The sequence below is a fragment of the Pipistrellus kuhlii genome, unplaced genomic scaffold, assembly GCF_014108245.1.
Source record: "Pipistrellus kuhlii isolate mPipKuh1 unplaced genomic scaffold, mPipKuh1.p scaffold_m20_p_9, whole genome shotgun sequence".
NCBI lineage: Eukaryota > Metazoa > Chordata > Mammalia > Chiroptera > Vespertilionidae > Pipistrellus > Pipistrellus kuhlii.
This window is the reverse complement of record NW_023425595.1, coordinates 26,479,385-26,495,339: the sequence shown is the minus strand read 5'-3', so window position 1 is coordinate 26,495,339 and position 15,955 is coordinate 26,479,385. Positions and strand designations below refer to the sequence as shown.

At 47.7% G+C, this 15,955-nt stretch overlaps 1 protein-coding gene across 5 annotated transcripts in view; it reads right to left on the bottom strand.

Moving 5' to 3' along the window:
* Positions 1 to 15,955, bottom strand: part of GALNT18 (polypeptide N-acetylgalactosaminyltransferase 18) — a 283,370-nt gene that overhangs the window by 116,945 nt on the left and 150,470 nt on the right. For all 5 annotated transcript variants that reach the window (XM_045578125.1, XM_045578124.1, XM_036426687.2 and 2 more), the window contains exon 3: positions 6,787 to 6,953. In XM_045578125.1, coding sequence (XP_045434081.1) covers positions 6,787 to 6,953 — 167 coding nt within the window. The remainder of the gene's footprint in view (positions 1 to 6,786; positions 6,954 to 15,955) is intronic.

Genomic DNA, 15,955 nt, shown 5'->3' with positions numbered 1-15,955 from the left:
AGGCTGTGCAGACGCTTGGGGGTGGGGGCCCAGCAGCTGGCGGCAATCTGGGAGCTCTGAATCTATTTCGTCACTACACTGTGATTTTCATACCAACAATTAAAAATAACAATGATTCACAGTTGTGCAATTACTTGTCATTCATCGGGATTGTGAGGGTGGCTCCAGGTAGTGATGGGAGAGGCTGAGCTGCTGTTGGTGGGACTTGCATGCATATAACTACTCACACTGCACATAAAGCCCAGTGCTATGGCATGGATGTGAGTGCCCCCAAATTCATAAGGTGTTTGGAGGTGGGGCCTTTGGGAGGTAATTAGCGTTAAGCGAGGTCATGTGGATAGAACCCCAATGAGGGATTAGTGCCCTTATCAATAGAAAAAGAGACACTAGAGCTTGCTCTCTCCACACCCACGAAGGCCACGTGAGGACACCCAGAGAAGGCAGCTGTCTGCAAGCCAGGAGGCAGGCTCTCCATAGACACTGAATCTGCTGGCACCTTGATCTTGGAATTCCCAGCCTCCGGAACCTGAGAAGTAAATGTCTGTCGCTTCAGCCATCCAGGCTATGGTATTTTGTTATAGCAGCCCAAATGGACTAAGACACACTGTTTACACATGTTCACACAGCATACATGCACACTCACAGGTTCATTCATAGTCACTCTCACACCCTTGTTCAGATGCACACAGGCAAACACATGCACACATATATGCACACACACAGGTATATCAACTTCTCTCTATTTCAAAGGAAACAGGAAGCTCCCCACCCCCCCGACCCCCCACAAGGTGACCTAGAGCATGACTGCCAACTCTTCAATTTCCTGTCTGTCCCAACATGAGCCAAGAAGCTTAGTGGTAAATGTCTCTCCTTATTTGACCCGGCAAAGCTCCAGCTGAGGCAGAAGCACGCCCTTCTCTTAAGTTCCTTCTTTGCTTTCTTCTTCACTGGCCTGCTGCCCAACGTCTCTCTCTCCAGAGTGGATGGAGGAAAGAGTGAGGACGACATTCAAAAGTAAGTCTTTTGGCATCAGGAAGCTGTGTGCACCTGAGGCAACCTTGTTTCATAATCCAGGGTGTAGGCTCCGAAGCCAGACAATCTAGGTTCAAATCCCAGTTCTGCGTGACTTTGGACACATTCCTAACTGCTCTGTGCCTGCTTCCTTGTTATAAAAATGGCATTGATCATCGTTCTTACCATTGTCCCAGAGCACCAGTTAATTTCTATAAAGTACTTAGATTAGTCTCTGGCACATACTAAGTGCTCACTGAGTGGGACTCTGACTTGGAGCACTGGGAGTCACGCTGATCCGAGGCCCAGGTCTGGAGAAGTGGGACGCAACCCTGGCCCCCTACCAGGCAGTGGTTTAGTCAAGGGCCTGGAAGCCAGCCTGGGGACCCCCTGTGGCCATGCCTGCCTGCTGCCTTGCACTGAAGTGGATCGAGTCCATGAACCTAAGAGGCTATGGAGGAAACTAACCCACAGGCCAGCCTTGTGAATGTGTGTGTGTATCACATTGGCTCTGATTTGCCCTCACCAAGAAGCAATGGGGTGGTTGGCTATCAGGGGATGTCCACAAAGGACTGAGCTTATATCCACACATCCCCAGGCTTCTGGAAGTGTGGTGAGTAGCAGAAACAGGTTCCAGGGCCAGAGGACCTGAGTGTGAGTTTCTATACCATCACATCCTGCTAGTTACGTGACCCTGGTCACTTTTTAAATTTTTAAACAATTTTTATTGTTTTTTTGTTTGTTTGTTTGTTTTTACCTCTCTGAGACTTAGCTTCTTCATCTATGATATGCAGGTGATAATCATGTCTACTTCCCTGTTCTCTTGTCAACAAATTTTATTTAGTGACTATTCTGTGCTGGGCACTGGGCTAGTTGGAGGGACACTGAGATGCCCAGCACTGTGTCCTTCTCACACTGGCCAGCTTGGCTACTCTGTATCAAACAGCTCCCCATAATTTAGTGAGTAAATAAACAGCTCAAACAGTGTGAGGGAGGAAGCTTGGACATGTGTGTGCGCTTCCTCATTCAGCCGGTGGGGAGGGGGATAGTGCGGAGTGATGGAAGGCTTGCAGGAAGCAAGTGGAGTCTGAAGTTGGAGCTGGACAAAGGGTGTAGAGTGTGAGTGTGTGTGTGTGTGAGTGTGTGTGTGTGTGTGTGTGTGTGTGTGAGTGTGTGTGTGTGTGTGTGTGTGTGTGTTGGGGGGAGAAGGGTGGTGGGGGGCAGTCATTCCCAGGAAAGGATATCTATAGGCCAGGAGAGAATCACTTAACCCCAGCCTCAGGTGTGTGAGGGGTTCAGACATCAAGCTGGTTTAGGTTGGGCAAGTCACTGCCAACCAGGAGTAGATTAAAACCTCCAGGGGATGGGATTCTTAAAAGAGTATTTAATAATGCCATTGTTTTGATGTACTTTTAGTTACAAAGTTCAGATTTTGACCGGCCCTCAAAGGAGCAGGAAAGAAGAGTGTATGATTTTTAAGTTTATCAAATAAGAATATGAGTTTAAAGAGGAAACAGAGAAACTGAGTACAAAGGAAAAAAAAAAATTGGAAGTGGGAGTGGCTAGATTGGGGGAAATGGTGTCTCTGGACAGTTGATGAAGGAGCCTGCCAGGACTCATTTCACTGAGCACCTGCTCTGAGCCATGTACTGGAACACCTGTGTCACATGAGTGAGTTTACAAGGAAAGGGAGGGGGTGGCTTAGCCATGTGCCAACATACTTGGCAAAAATTATATGGCCAGCAAAGACCTGTTGAGGAATTGAACACATGAATGAATGAATGAACAAGTAAATGAGTGCCCAGATTCAAAAGCAGAGATGACTCTATCAGCTGAAAATCCTGGTGCTTCCTCCCTCTGGAGGTCTATGAAGGTTGAATCATACAGCCCCAGCTGAAGTCATTGGCCCACTGGGAGTCACTGCAAAACACAGTAATTAAAACCAGGAGGCTCGAGTGGGTTCCCACCATTTCCTTGAGACAAGGAAGAGGAGCCAGGGAGGGGAAGCACTGCCTCAAAGTTGCAGGGAGGACCTGCAAGGCCCCCACTGTGACGAATATCTTCGAAGGCAGAGGCCCAGGGTTGGCCACCTGACTCTGTGCAGAGGACTTCCCTGGTTGGGGTAACAGCAAGAGAAGCTCCCCCTCCTGCACTGCGTTCTACCTGCCATTCACACCATCTCCCTGGGATGAGCAGAGAGGTCCCAAGACCCCACTGCAGGAAGAAATACTCCACCCACCTTGCCCACTTCTTGAGGCTAGCCCTGGGGGAGCTTGGGTGCCTGCTGTCCCAGGCTCCAGCTGCAGGACAGATGGAGGACAGCAATGAGACTGTCCCACTGCATCAGAAAGCTCTGGGAAGCATATTAAAATGCAGATGCTTAGCGATTGCCCCAGGCTTACAGAATCAAGACTCATTCATTCTTTCCATAGAATCAATATTTATTGAACACCTACAAGTACCAGGTACTATTCTAGGTGCTAGAGATACAGCGACAAACAAAACAAATCTCCCTGTCTTCATGGAACTTACATACTAGTGAAGAGAAGATGTCCAAGTCAATAAGGGAAGTAATTAAGTGAGTACAGTATGTCAGGTGGTGATTGGTTGCTCTAAAAAGGAAAACAAGCAAGGAAGGGTGAGGAGTAACAGAGGTAAGGGCTCCCATCTTAAACAGGATGGCAAGATGGTATGTGAACAAAGGTCTGAAGAAGCAAAGGAACAAGATGTGCAGGTATCAAGGGGCAAGATCATTCCAGGTAGAGAGAGCAGCAAGAGCAAATGTCCTGGGGCAGCAAAGTGGCTGATCTGAATCTCCATATTTTCAGTCAAGCTCAAACACTAAAGTCTGAGACCACTTTAGTACACTGTCAGCACCTTATACAAGAGCCAGCCCCTGAAAGAGTGGTGCTCATTTAGGAAATTGCTTAAGAAGCAAGAGAACAGGAACTCAGACTCCTACACAAGGACCACCTGCAGAGCCTTCAGCCCTGGGTTTCTGAGAGAGAGCTAAAGGTCCAAAGGGCCTGAATGAAGAAAGCAGCCATCCATTGCCCCTTCCCTGTGTTTATGGAAACACAGCCTAACCCCAAAGCCAGGGCCTGCAGAAGAGGCTACAAGGCACCAGGACACACAGAACCTGTGACAAACGCCTGGGAAGGAAGGCCTAGCAAGGGATTCATTCTGAAAGCTCTGTACTCCTGCTTCACTTACAGTTTTAAGCACCAATGTCCCTTCCATCCTGCGTTATCTCATTCAAGCTTCCGAACAATCCCCGAGGTAGGAATTATACATCCCAATTTTATAGATAAGGGAAATGGGGTTCACAGAGGTTAAAAACTCACAGCTAGGAAGAAGCTAGAAAGAGCTGGAACTGAAAAGTTGGCCTAATGACAAATTCTTTGATCTTCCCACCAGAAAAGAGAGAAAGGCAGGGGCTGCCTCTAAGCAGAGGCTCCATGCCAGCTATTATTGTTGTTAATGTTGCTATTTTTATTATTGTCATTTAACTCACTCTTAGAACCACGCGGCTCATGTGGCACTTTCACTCCCATTCCCTCAATTTAATCTCAGTGACTATGGTATAGACAGGGCAGGGCAGGGCCTGATGTCCCCACATGGCACATAAAACAAAAAACAGCCCAACTGGTGTGGCTCAGTGGTTGAGTATTGACCTAAGAACCATGGTTCGGTTCCCGCCCAGTTGAGGCCTATGCCTCGGTTGCAGGCTCATTCCCCAGTTGTGCAGGTGACAGCTGAACAATAATTCTCTTTCATCATTGATGTCTGTCTCTCACTCCTTATCCCTTTCTCTTTCTGAAATCAATACAGATGAAAAAAAAAAAAAAAAAAAAAAAGCAAAAGACTAATGACAAGGAAGTGAAAAGCGAATCTTGTTACGTTTCATCCTTATTTTACATTTATTTGCATGACTCCCTGATGTCAGGGGCTATATCTGGTCCATCATTTCCTCAGGCCCTTGGCCCAGCGGGGCACTCTGTAAATGCTTGTGAACTGACCACAGAGGCCTGATGTGAGGTAAATGGCAGTCATGTGTTGAGTGAGATGGTGCCAATAGAAGCTGGATCAATAGAGCCTGCCCAGAACATGGCCACAGCCGCCCTCACACAAGTCAGGCAGGACCAGTTCAAAGGATCCTTCAGTCCTCTGCTAAGTAAGGCCGGAGACGGCCCACTTCCTCCAAGAGCTAGTCTCAAGTGTCCCTCCTCCCCTCTTAAGAGCTTAGCTCAGGCTGCTCTCAGGGAATAGGTCCCTCCTGTCCTATTCCACAAGGGGCTCTCCAGATTGGCACCAGACCCCTTCCCACCATGCCCTCCACCCATGCAGTCTTGAAAACCAGAGGGTGCTATTGCTCTGCCTCTGCACCCATTGCCACACTCCTCATTGCCTCCAGCTATCTCCCTATTCACCCATCTGATCCTCCCGAAGGGCAGAAAAATGGGCCCTTCCTTCCCAGAGGCAACCCTGGTTCCTGTGCCCAGGATCCTGTCCTATCCTCCCTCCTCACAGGTCCTGCTCCACCTCTTGGCTTCAAGGAATTCAGGTATCCTCATGCCGAGCCAAAGCCACAGGCACCGGCTCCTCAGACACATTAAATCACCAGGGCTAAGGGATGGCCACCTGGACTTCTTAAAAGTTCTCCAAGCAATTCTCATCTGCAGTTAGGGTCTTTAGAACAAGTTGACTTTCAAATAAGGGGAATATACACAATACAATACAATACAATACAATACAATACAATACAATACAATACAATACAATACAATACAATACACCCAGGTAACACAGACGAGACTATAATAGAAAATAGCATGCTTCACCCATTATAAGGGTAACTATTGTTTCTTAAAAGTTTTGTTTCAATAGCGTATAGATACAATTGGGTGTGAGTAGGCATGCCATCCTGGGTCATGATATAAATATATTTTTTGCTATTGGTTGTGGTTAATTTTTTTAAAATTGTTTTTTAATTAGATTTGTGTGTGTGTGTGTGTGTGTGTGTGTGTGTGTGTGTGTGTGTAAAACTTTGCTTTAATTCCTGTCTTAGCTCCTAATTCTCTTTCACAGTTAAAATCCATGACAGAAAAGTCTACCTCCATGCCTCCACCTAGCTTCTACAGCTACATCCCAAGTCTTCAAAGCTTCTTGCTGAGGTTTGCATGCTCTGAACCGTCCAAACCCACTGGCTTCTTCCCAGACTTTGTGTCCTTCCACCTGTCTGTGGGTTCATTCAATCATATGACTCTCATTCCTGAAATTCTCTGCCCTCCAGTTTCTCCTGCTGTGCCTTCCCTGTCTCTCACCAGTCAGCCTTTTTCCTCCTGACTCCTATGTGTCTTGCACTCAGAATTCTCTCAACTTCTATTTGCTGTTCTTCTCACTTCTCTTTGCCAACCCTCTCCTCCCAGTCAACAATTTCAATTACTCTGTGTACACAGCTCCAATTCCACGTCTACTGTGGATGTGGTCAGGGCAGAGGTCAGGGCTAGTTATCTCATCACACTAGAATGTTGGAGAGAAGAGAGGAAGGTTGGTAAGACAGAGCTTGGGGACCAGGCCTCAGTGGGATGCAAAGTGGGCACACCTCTGAAGTGCACCTTCCAGAGAGCACTCACGATCATGAGTCTCTCATCACTGAGACAACATCCCAGAGCGGGAGCAGCTACAGAGAGCCTTGAGAAAATGAGAACCCCAAGTAGAGGCTGACCCCTCTGCTCAAGGGTCATCTGAAGAGCAAGGAGCTTGAACACTCACCGTTACTGCTGTTGTCATCCACCAGGATGATCTCCTTGAGCAGGTGTGAAGGCGTGCGTTCAATGGCTGAGTGGATGGAGCGCAGAAGTACCGAGAGGGCTTCATTGACAAAGATGAACACGATGCTCACCTCCGGCAGGCTGGCAGGGAATGAGAGGTTGCGGCACCTGGAAAGGAGAAGAACCTTACATCTTTCAGGGAATCCTTAGGGGCACTCCAGGTGCTGGTCCACCCTATGTCTTGGCTCCAGCTTTTCTGGAGGGCTCAGGAGTCCTGATCTTCCCAGGCCTCTTCTCTGATACAGTAAAGCCAAGCTTCAGGTGTGCAGCAGACCAGCAGACAACCATTAACACTATTTGCCCCACAACAGGATTTGAATTTGTCGATCACTATCGCAGCTGAATAGCTGTGTCCTTAGTGCAAAACCTGGACCCAGTAGGTGGTCACTGAGTGTTAATTGTAAGAATGAATCAGCATTTCGAAAGCCAATAGGACAGAAAATACAACCAAAGGAGAGTCTCCGTTTTTCCAAGATGACAGCCAGTGCCTAGGTGAGACTGGACCTTAGATGCTCTGCCTCAGGAGGGAACCACATGTCCCAACAGGGACTTCTGCAGGAATCCACCCTGGCTCCTCCAGCAGGCATACTGCCTGGGCCTCCCTGCCCTTCCTTCATCACAGGGGCTGGCCTTCAGAACCAGGTTGGAGTCAGAGTCAGAGTCTCTACATGAATGAAGGAGAGATGGAAGGACAAGTCCAGTCTCATTTCACAGATGAGGACACTATGGCCCAGAGAGGCTGAGTCCCCGCCAGGAGTCAGCTGCATAGAGAGAATAGCTATGCTAGTCTTCTGATATCTACACCAGGGTTTTTTCTTGAAGAAGAAATAATTGTGGGAAAGACTGCCTTTAACTGCCCATTTCCCCCTCGCTTCACTGAAACCCTGAAGCCATTTGGAGATCTCTTACCCAAAGGACATGAGGCAAATGGTGAAAGTCTGCATCCCATTCCCTGTGGGAAGAGGAACACATAATCCTGAAATCAGATGCCATAAAGAGGCCAAACAATAAGTGTCATGGTTGACAGACATGTCCAGTTCCTTCCCTGTGAGCATTGCCTTAGTAGGCAGGGAACCACCGCTGGTGCCCTTCTCTGGATGAACTTAAATGCTGCCATTCCAGAGGCCGTGAGATCCCATCTTCAGGGGCTGAATGGCAGCCCTGCCCCAGGCCCTGGGCTCAAAGAGGAGGCTTCTCACTCCCACCACCAACCACTGAGGGCTCCATGGTCAGGGCTGGTGACCACGTTGCACTGCTCCAATGTGGACGCACAGCCAGTTTAGAGCATGCACTAATGAGCATAATAGCACAGGGCTCCTGCTCGTCAGTAATTAAAGTGCTGCTGGATAAGAATGGGCCTGCCTTCCTTAATGAGGAAGTCTCTGGGATAACCAGCATGGAGCAATTCGGAGAAATCACTGTGGAGCCCCTGCCTGCTTAAGAGAAGGAGATTAATAAACTAAAATCACCGTCTCTATGGTTACCAAAAATTCACAGAAACTTCTCCATTTTATTTCAAGCTCTCCTTCTCTCTCACCAAAAAGGGGTGGGGGAAGGGAAAGAGTAGAGTCTTTTCCCAAATCTGCTTCATACTTACAATTTTAATAAAACCCTCAGGTTTACAGATTGGTGTCAAATTCATTCATTGTTATATTTAACTAGAGGCATGGTGCACAAAATTTGTGCATTGGGGGGTGGGGTGTCCCTCAACCCAGCCTGCACTCTCTCCAATCTGGGACCCCTTGGAAGATGTCCAATTGCCGCTTGAGATTGGGCCAGTTAAACTGGCAGTCAGACATCCCTGCCTGCCTGATTTCCCCTAACCGCTTCTGCCTCCAGCCTGATCACCCTCTAACCACTCCTCTGCCAGCCTGATCGACGCCTAACTGCTCCCCTGCCAGCCCAGTCACCCCCCACTCCCCTCTCCTGCCTGCCTGGTCACCCCCAACTGTCCTCTCCTGCTGGCCAGATTGCCCATCACTTCCCTTTCTTGCCAGACATCTTGGGAATCCATCTTGTGACCACATGGGGGTGGCCATCTTGTACATCTTGTGTGATGGTCAGTTTGCATATTACCTCTGTATTATATAGGATGGGATCATTGTGTACTGAGCTTCTTCTACAAAGAAGTTCTGCCCTGAGGATGCAGGGGAGTGTGGATAGAGTACTTGTAACTGTGGAGCTTACACTTTGTCTGGGGAAACAGGTAAACACAGAGGCAAACAAATGACAAGATTTGTTTAAGTGCGGAGATGGAAAGTAACAGGTCAGCATGACGCCCTGGCCACTGTTCTAGGAGAAGTGGTCAGGGAGGGGCTCTGAGAGGAGGAGAGATTTGATCAGAAACTTAAATGTCACTTAAGGTGAGCCCTACAAAGGCCCAGTGGGGAGAGGGAACATGCTGTGACTGGAGCCCAGGCAAGGGAGGCAAAGCAGCTCCTTTAACTGCGGTGAAGGGACAAAAGAGAGGGGAGGTGCAGGGAGGGACTCGGGAAGGAGGGAGACTGGCGTGACTCCTGAAGCTCATTACACCCTTTTTAAGATCTTTCACTGTTGTGAAGACGATTTCTGTGATAGCAATTAAAAGGTTTGTGGTTAACAGTCAAGAAACTCTTCTTGCCTGTGCTTATTTATGACTGTCAAGGCCAACAGCTGGCCTTTCCGTAGGTGTGGAAACTGAACTAAGCATTCACACACAACCCACTTGCAAATTGCATTTAAAAAATAGTCATGTACGGTCAAACTACTCGCATGTGACCTTTATTTTTCTTCTCTAAAAGTGTGATGAACAGCTCCAAATAAAACCAGTATATTGGGACTAGCTCACTATCCTCCCCATGGACCCCACCAGCATGAGGAATGTGACCCTCCATCTGCTTGCCCCTCCACACAGGTTTCCCCTGAGTTCTGAGGCCTCAAGGGCCAGAGCGGCAGGTGTTTCCAGGTGTTTTCCAGAGTTAGAGGGTAACTGCCTTCCCCTGCTTTCTTCTCTTTCTTCCCTTCTTAATTCTCAACATAACTACTCCGTGTCCTGCTCCCCGGGAGACCACGGTGACGGTCTCCCAGCAATGGCCCTGCGGGTCCTGATGGTTTGAGGCCCAGCACTTTTGAGAGGCCTCCTCATGGCCTTTCTCCAAGCAGAATGGAAATGTTGTCTCCATTTTACAAGTTAAAGTCTGCTGATCACTATTTTCATAGGAAAGTCTCTTTCAGACATCAGGTTTTCATATGACAAACCTTTGAACATAACAGACACCTCGTCTAGTACATCACTTCCCTGTGTACCATCTGTCTCCCTCTACTGTGAGGATGCTCCCTGAGAGCAAGGACTTGACTTTGTTACTGTGTTACCTTCTAAACTTAAACCAGGGACTGGCACCTACCATGTTTCCCTGAAAATAAAACATCCTCTGAAAATAACAGGTTTCCTTCTGAGTGAAATATAAGGCATCCCCCCGAAAATAAGGCCCCCCTAGGCTAAACATGAGAGATTTGGTCCACTGATTCTGAAAGAAATGAAGTCACAAGAAATTCACCAGGAAATTCAGGAATTGGATTGTTATGATGATGTTCCAGAAGATGATGACATGATTGTCATTGAATAAATGAGTAAATTCTTAATACTGTAGGATTCACAGTTTGTCTGGTTTGTGTTGACAACTACTGTACTACCGTACCGTATACAGGTAATAAATTTCCTTTATTTTCATTTAACAATAAATGTGTACCGTATTCTTCTTCATGGAAAAATAAGACATCCCCTGAAAATAAGACCTAGCACATTTTTGGGAGCAAAAAAACACTGTCTTATCTTCGGGGAAACAGGGTAGTAAGTTTCTGGAATTGAACAAAACTAACAGGTTTCTGTATTTGTATTTGTAGAAGGCCAACATTTCACACGCAGGCTACTGATCTCAGCATGTTCCTTCTTCTTACAAACCTCCTGCAGGAGAGTCGGCCCCACCCTGCTCCCCTGCTGAACTTGCAGCTTTAGTCAGTCCCTCAGGTTCAGGCTCAGCAGTGCTAAGTTTGTTGTAATTAAGTGATCCCCCCGACCCCCACCCCAAGCCAAATGTCCTGATCTCTTTAAATCTTTCCCTTCCCTTCTCTCCTGGGAGCTGCTCAAGCCCTCCCAGCACTTGTTCTGTCTACAAACCAGCATTGATCCCCACTGAGTGCTCTGCCTCTCCAGAGACACTGTGTTATCCCAGTACATTGGCCTTATTGGAAACTGTTCATCACACTTTTAGAAGGAGGGCTAGACCTCTCCAGAATGCATATCAAGCAGAATATGAGCTTGGTCTATCTGTCGACAAACAGGAGTCACCCTGTGGAGATGGCCTCTCCCAGCACCTGGTCCTCCAGGTCTGGCCATGCACACCCTCCGCTCCCAGGCCCTGCCCTCCTGCCTGCTCTGGGCATCTTCCTCACACACAGTGCCTCTCCAGAGAAGGGCCTGGACATGAGCTTCAGGGAAGCTACAGAGCTGTGCCTGGTCCCTCCCTAGTGACACTCCTGGAGAGAGTCTGACTGCATGAGACCAATCCCTTACTCATTTTGAGAAGAGGCACCTTCTCCTATAAAAGTAAGCCGCAAAAGTTCCCTTTTTATTTTCACTGTTGTTCAAAGTCAAGCCATTTTCCACAAGAAAAAAAAAACACACAAAAAAACCACAAGGCATTTCTGAGAGGCGAGTACTATGGCTGTCTAATCAGGGAGAATTGATGGTCATGATAAACTTGACTTTATCAATCTCTGCACCCAGAAGGCATTGTGGGGAAGGGAGCAGCGATGTAGGAAGCCTCTCAGCAGAGCCCCCCAAGACTGTTTGAGCTATTTACGAGGCAAGTTTATATCAAGAGCTTTGGTGCCATTACTATGAGATGCCAGGAAGCAGTGCAGATTGAATGAGGCCAAACCAGACTCCTGGCCCCTGGGTCTCACCCAAGGCAGCAGCCAGAGGCCTCCGGATTGTATTTCAGAATCTGCCCTCCCTGACCTCAAGCTCCCTGCCCAGGGAGCCGCCTGGCCTGTGTGGAAGGAGGGCTAGACCTTTCCAGAATGCATATCAAGTAGAATACGAGCTGGGGTCTATCTGCCAATGAACATGAGGAACCGGGTCAGGGTTCTGGGAGTGAAGGTGGGACCTACCTGAATCAAGCAGTGAGAAGATGATACTCCCACATACCCACTCCCCCACATGCTCCCCGAGAGACCCTTCCAGCAACTGTGGTCAGCACAGGGGGTAAAGCAGAGGATAATGGTGTCAGGGCCTTCAGGGATCAGGCAAGACACCGCCTCTAGCTCGGATGTGGAGGAGATGTTGGACATCCAAGAATGGGGAGTTTTAACAGTCTGTAAGGAAGAGAAATGGGCCAGCTGATCTAGGAACAGAATCCAGCATGGGAATTGCCAACAGGGAAATTACTAAGTAGATGTGATCATCAAGATATCCAGCTTTCATCCAGAGACAAAAGTTCTGCCTGGCCAGTGTGACACTGTGGTTGAGTATGAACCAAGAAATCACTGGTTTGATTCCAGGTCAGGGCATGTGCCCAGTTGTAGGCTTGGTTCTCAGTGGGGGCATGCAGGAGGCAGCAGATCGATGTTTCTCTATCATCAGTGTTTCTATATCTCTATCTCTCTCCCTTCCTCTCTCTCTGAAAGTCAATAAAAACATGTTGTTATTGGTTTTTGTTTTTTTAATTCTACAAACATCCTTTCAGATGACTACCAATTTAGAGAGAGAAACTGCTATCTCAGATATGGATTGCAAGTAGGACAATAGGGAAACGAGTCATCTACTTAATAAAAGAGTAATATGCTAATTGACCATACCTTTGCAACGGACACCAGCCAATCAGGAGTGAGTATGCAAAATAAACCAACAAAGATGGTGGGTTAATTTGCATACATGGGTGCTTAATGGCCTGGGGCGGGGTGGGATGCTTGGGACATCGCCAAGATGACAATGCAGGCATTCTGCAGCACTCCAGCTGCTCTGGGAAGGCAGAAAGGTGACTGGCCAGAGTGAAGGAGGTGCCAGCAGCCAGGGGAAGGAAGGCCCATTCTTGTATGAATCTTCGTGCACTGGGCCTCTAGTTTAAAATATAAACAGTCAACAGGAAGTGGGGAGACTATTTGTTCCTACATCTTAGAAGTGCAGGGAAAATGGGATCCCTGGGCTCCATGGACAGCCAGTCACTCTCAGGGCACAGAAGTCAGCTGGCGTGGTGGGAAAGCCTCACAGGGACACAGTGTCTCCATGTGGTGGGTTTGTTGGTGAGCTGGACAGGTTTGTGCAAGGAGAGCTGAAGACTGTGGGGAGAGGGAAGGTGGGCACTGTGCGTTAGGAAAAGGAAATCCAGGCTGGTTTCAGCCTCTGATGCCCAGAATGTGGGCGGGGGAGAAGTCCCTCTCCGGGGCCTCAGTCTGGTCTTTCTTTTAGGGCTGCTTAGCCCTCCTCTCATCCAGCCCCCGGGCAGGTAGCCTGTCTGTGGGCTCCTTGTCCACTAGTGGTCCTTCAGGTAGTTAGAGTCATGATAGCATCCCCCATGACATCTCTTTTACAAATCAGAGACCCAGGTACCAAAAAGTTAAAGAGCAGTTACTACATGTCAGGCTGTTCTTAAACTCTATGTATATTACAATGTCATCTTTGTATTACTGTCCCTAATTTACAGACAGGAAAACCAAGGCACAGAGAGGCTAAGTAACTTGCTAGAAGTCAACCAGCTTATAAGTGAGAGACCTGACCTTGGAGCCCAGGGAATCAGGTTTTAAATATTACTCTATAATCAAAGCAGAAGCTTCATCTGCTTGTCATGTTACCCAGTTCTTCTCCTAGGTTGTCCTGTTCTGAACATACTCTACTTTCTTTTTATCCCTTACACTCCATTTCTGCAGTTGTGATCTGAGTAGCAGAGTAAAACAAAACAGTCACCTCCCCTTTTAAACACAGTATACCTCTACTAATATAGCTCAAGCCCTGGCTGGGTAGCTCAGTTGATTAGAGCATTGTCCTGATATGCCAAAGTTGTGGGTTTGTTCTCTAGTCAGGGAACCGATGAGAAGCAACCAATGAATGCATAAATATAATAAGTGGAACAACAAATCTCTCTCTCAAACAATCAATCCATAAAGATTAAAAGAATATACAGCTCAAGATTACACCACCTTTAAGAACAATCACAGGATACTACTGGCCCCTAATGAGCTTAACATTTACTAAGAACCAGAAACATTTTTTCCAGACTGCTTTAGTTAATGAGTATTTTCCCCCAAGGGTGTCTGTGCAGTTAGCATTTTCAGTGCAATAGCAGAATCATTCCCTAAGGGTGTTTTAATTTACCCCTCTGCCCTGAGGCTGCCCTCATGGAGCCCACTCTTTCCACAAACTTCTGTGTCATCTCCACAGAGCCAAGATCCCAAACTAGAAAAGCTCACCTGAGCAGAGTGAGCCACGGGTGCTGAGGTAGTGTTTGGAGACACAAGACCCAGGTAAAACCACTCATTGCCACATACTGTCTGTGGGAACTTAAACAAGTTCCTTGACCTTTCAAATACTCAGGATTCTACTATATAAAATGAAAACAATAACTACCTCAGTGAAACACACATATACACACACACACACACACACACACACCAGACTTTAAGCAGTTTTCACAGCCCCAATACCTGGACCCACCTCTGCTCCCCCAGAACCAGCTACATACTTTGTGGGGCCCAGCGCAAAAAAAAAAAAAAACTTTGGTGGCCCCTGTCAAAAACTTATTCAGAATTTTAACAAAGTAAGCAAAGAACTTTAAGCCAAGTCCTTGCAGCTTTCTTGGGCTCCTGTTGCATGCTATATTAGTTTCCTAACACTAATGTTGCTGCTGTAAGAAATTGCTACGGCCTTGATGGCTTAAAGCAACACACATTTATTATCTTATCATTCTCGAGGTCTCACTGGGCTAATATCAAGGTGCCGGTAGGACTGCAGTGTTTTCTGGATGCTCAAGGTGATAATGTCTTTATGCACTTTCTCCAGTATCTATCTAAAGGCTGCCCAGACCTTTGGCTGGGTAGTTCAGTTGGTTAAAGCACCATTCCAATACACCAAGGTTGTATTAAAAAAAAAAAATCAACTAAAGACTGCCCACATTCATTGGCTTATAGCTCTTTTCCAAATTCAAAGCCAGCAGCAGTTGGTCAAGTCCTTCTCACATTGCCATCTCTGCCTCTTCCACCTCTCTTCCACTTTTCAGTGACCTTGCAATAACATTGGGCCCATCTAGATTACCCAGAAGAATCTCATTTTGAAGTCGGTGCATTGGCACCTTTATTTTCATCTGCAACCTTCATTCTTTGCCACATGACACACCATATTCTCAGGTTCTGGGCATTAGGATATGGACATCCTAGGGAAGCCATTATTCTACCCACCATATACACACATAGAGCCAGTCCTGTTGGCCCCAAAACTGAGCCTTAGATATCTACCTAGAGACCATGAACTCCAATCCATACATGCAAACCTGTGGGCACACCCAGCCAGGGTGGTGGTAGCCAACACCCAAGGCCACCTTGGATGGACCCTGACATGCTCCAGAGGGAGTCCCTGGCTCCAGGATGCATTCTCTCTGCTATTATCCTGTCCTGTTCCTTTCCTCTTGGATGTTCACACACGGTCTCTCCAGCTCAGGGCCCAGGCTCCTTTGTCGGTGTGTGGGTGTGGATCTGTCCCAGCTGCTCCCACCCGGGGCTGCAGAAAATAGTCTGTCCTTTAAAATCCCTCATGCCTCAGCTTCAGGCCCTAACACACCAGTCAATCAAAGAGCCAGTCCACCCTACCCTCTGCAAGGGAGGGAGAGGACCTCAGGGGACTGCAGGAGAGAAAGGTGACATCATTTACTCAGGAGCCTCTGAGGATCTGCCAGCAAGAGGCAGGAAGCAGCACCTGCCTGAGGCTCTGCCCTGAGCTACCTTGGAGGAAGGCCAGAGAGTTGCCATGGCAACGTGACAGCCCTGAAGCTTGGCACTGGAAGGCCCCTTCTCCTACTCTCCCCCAAATGCCCCCGGGCTCTGTTTGGAAATAACAACCACTGCCTGTAGGAAAAAATTCA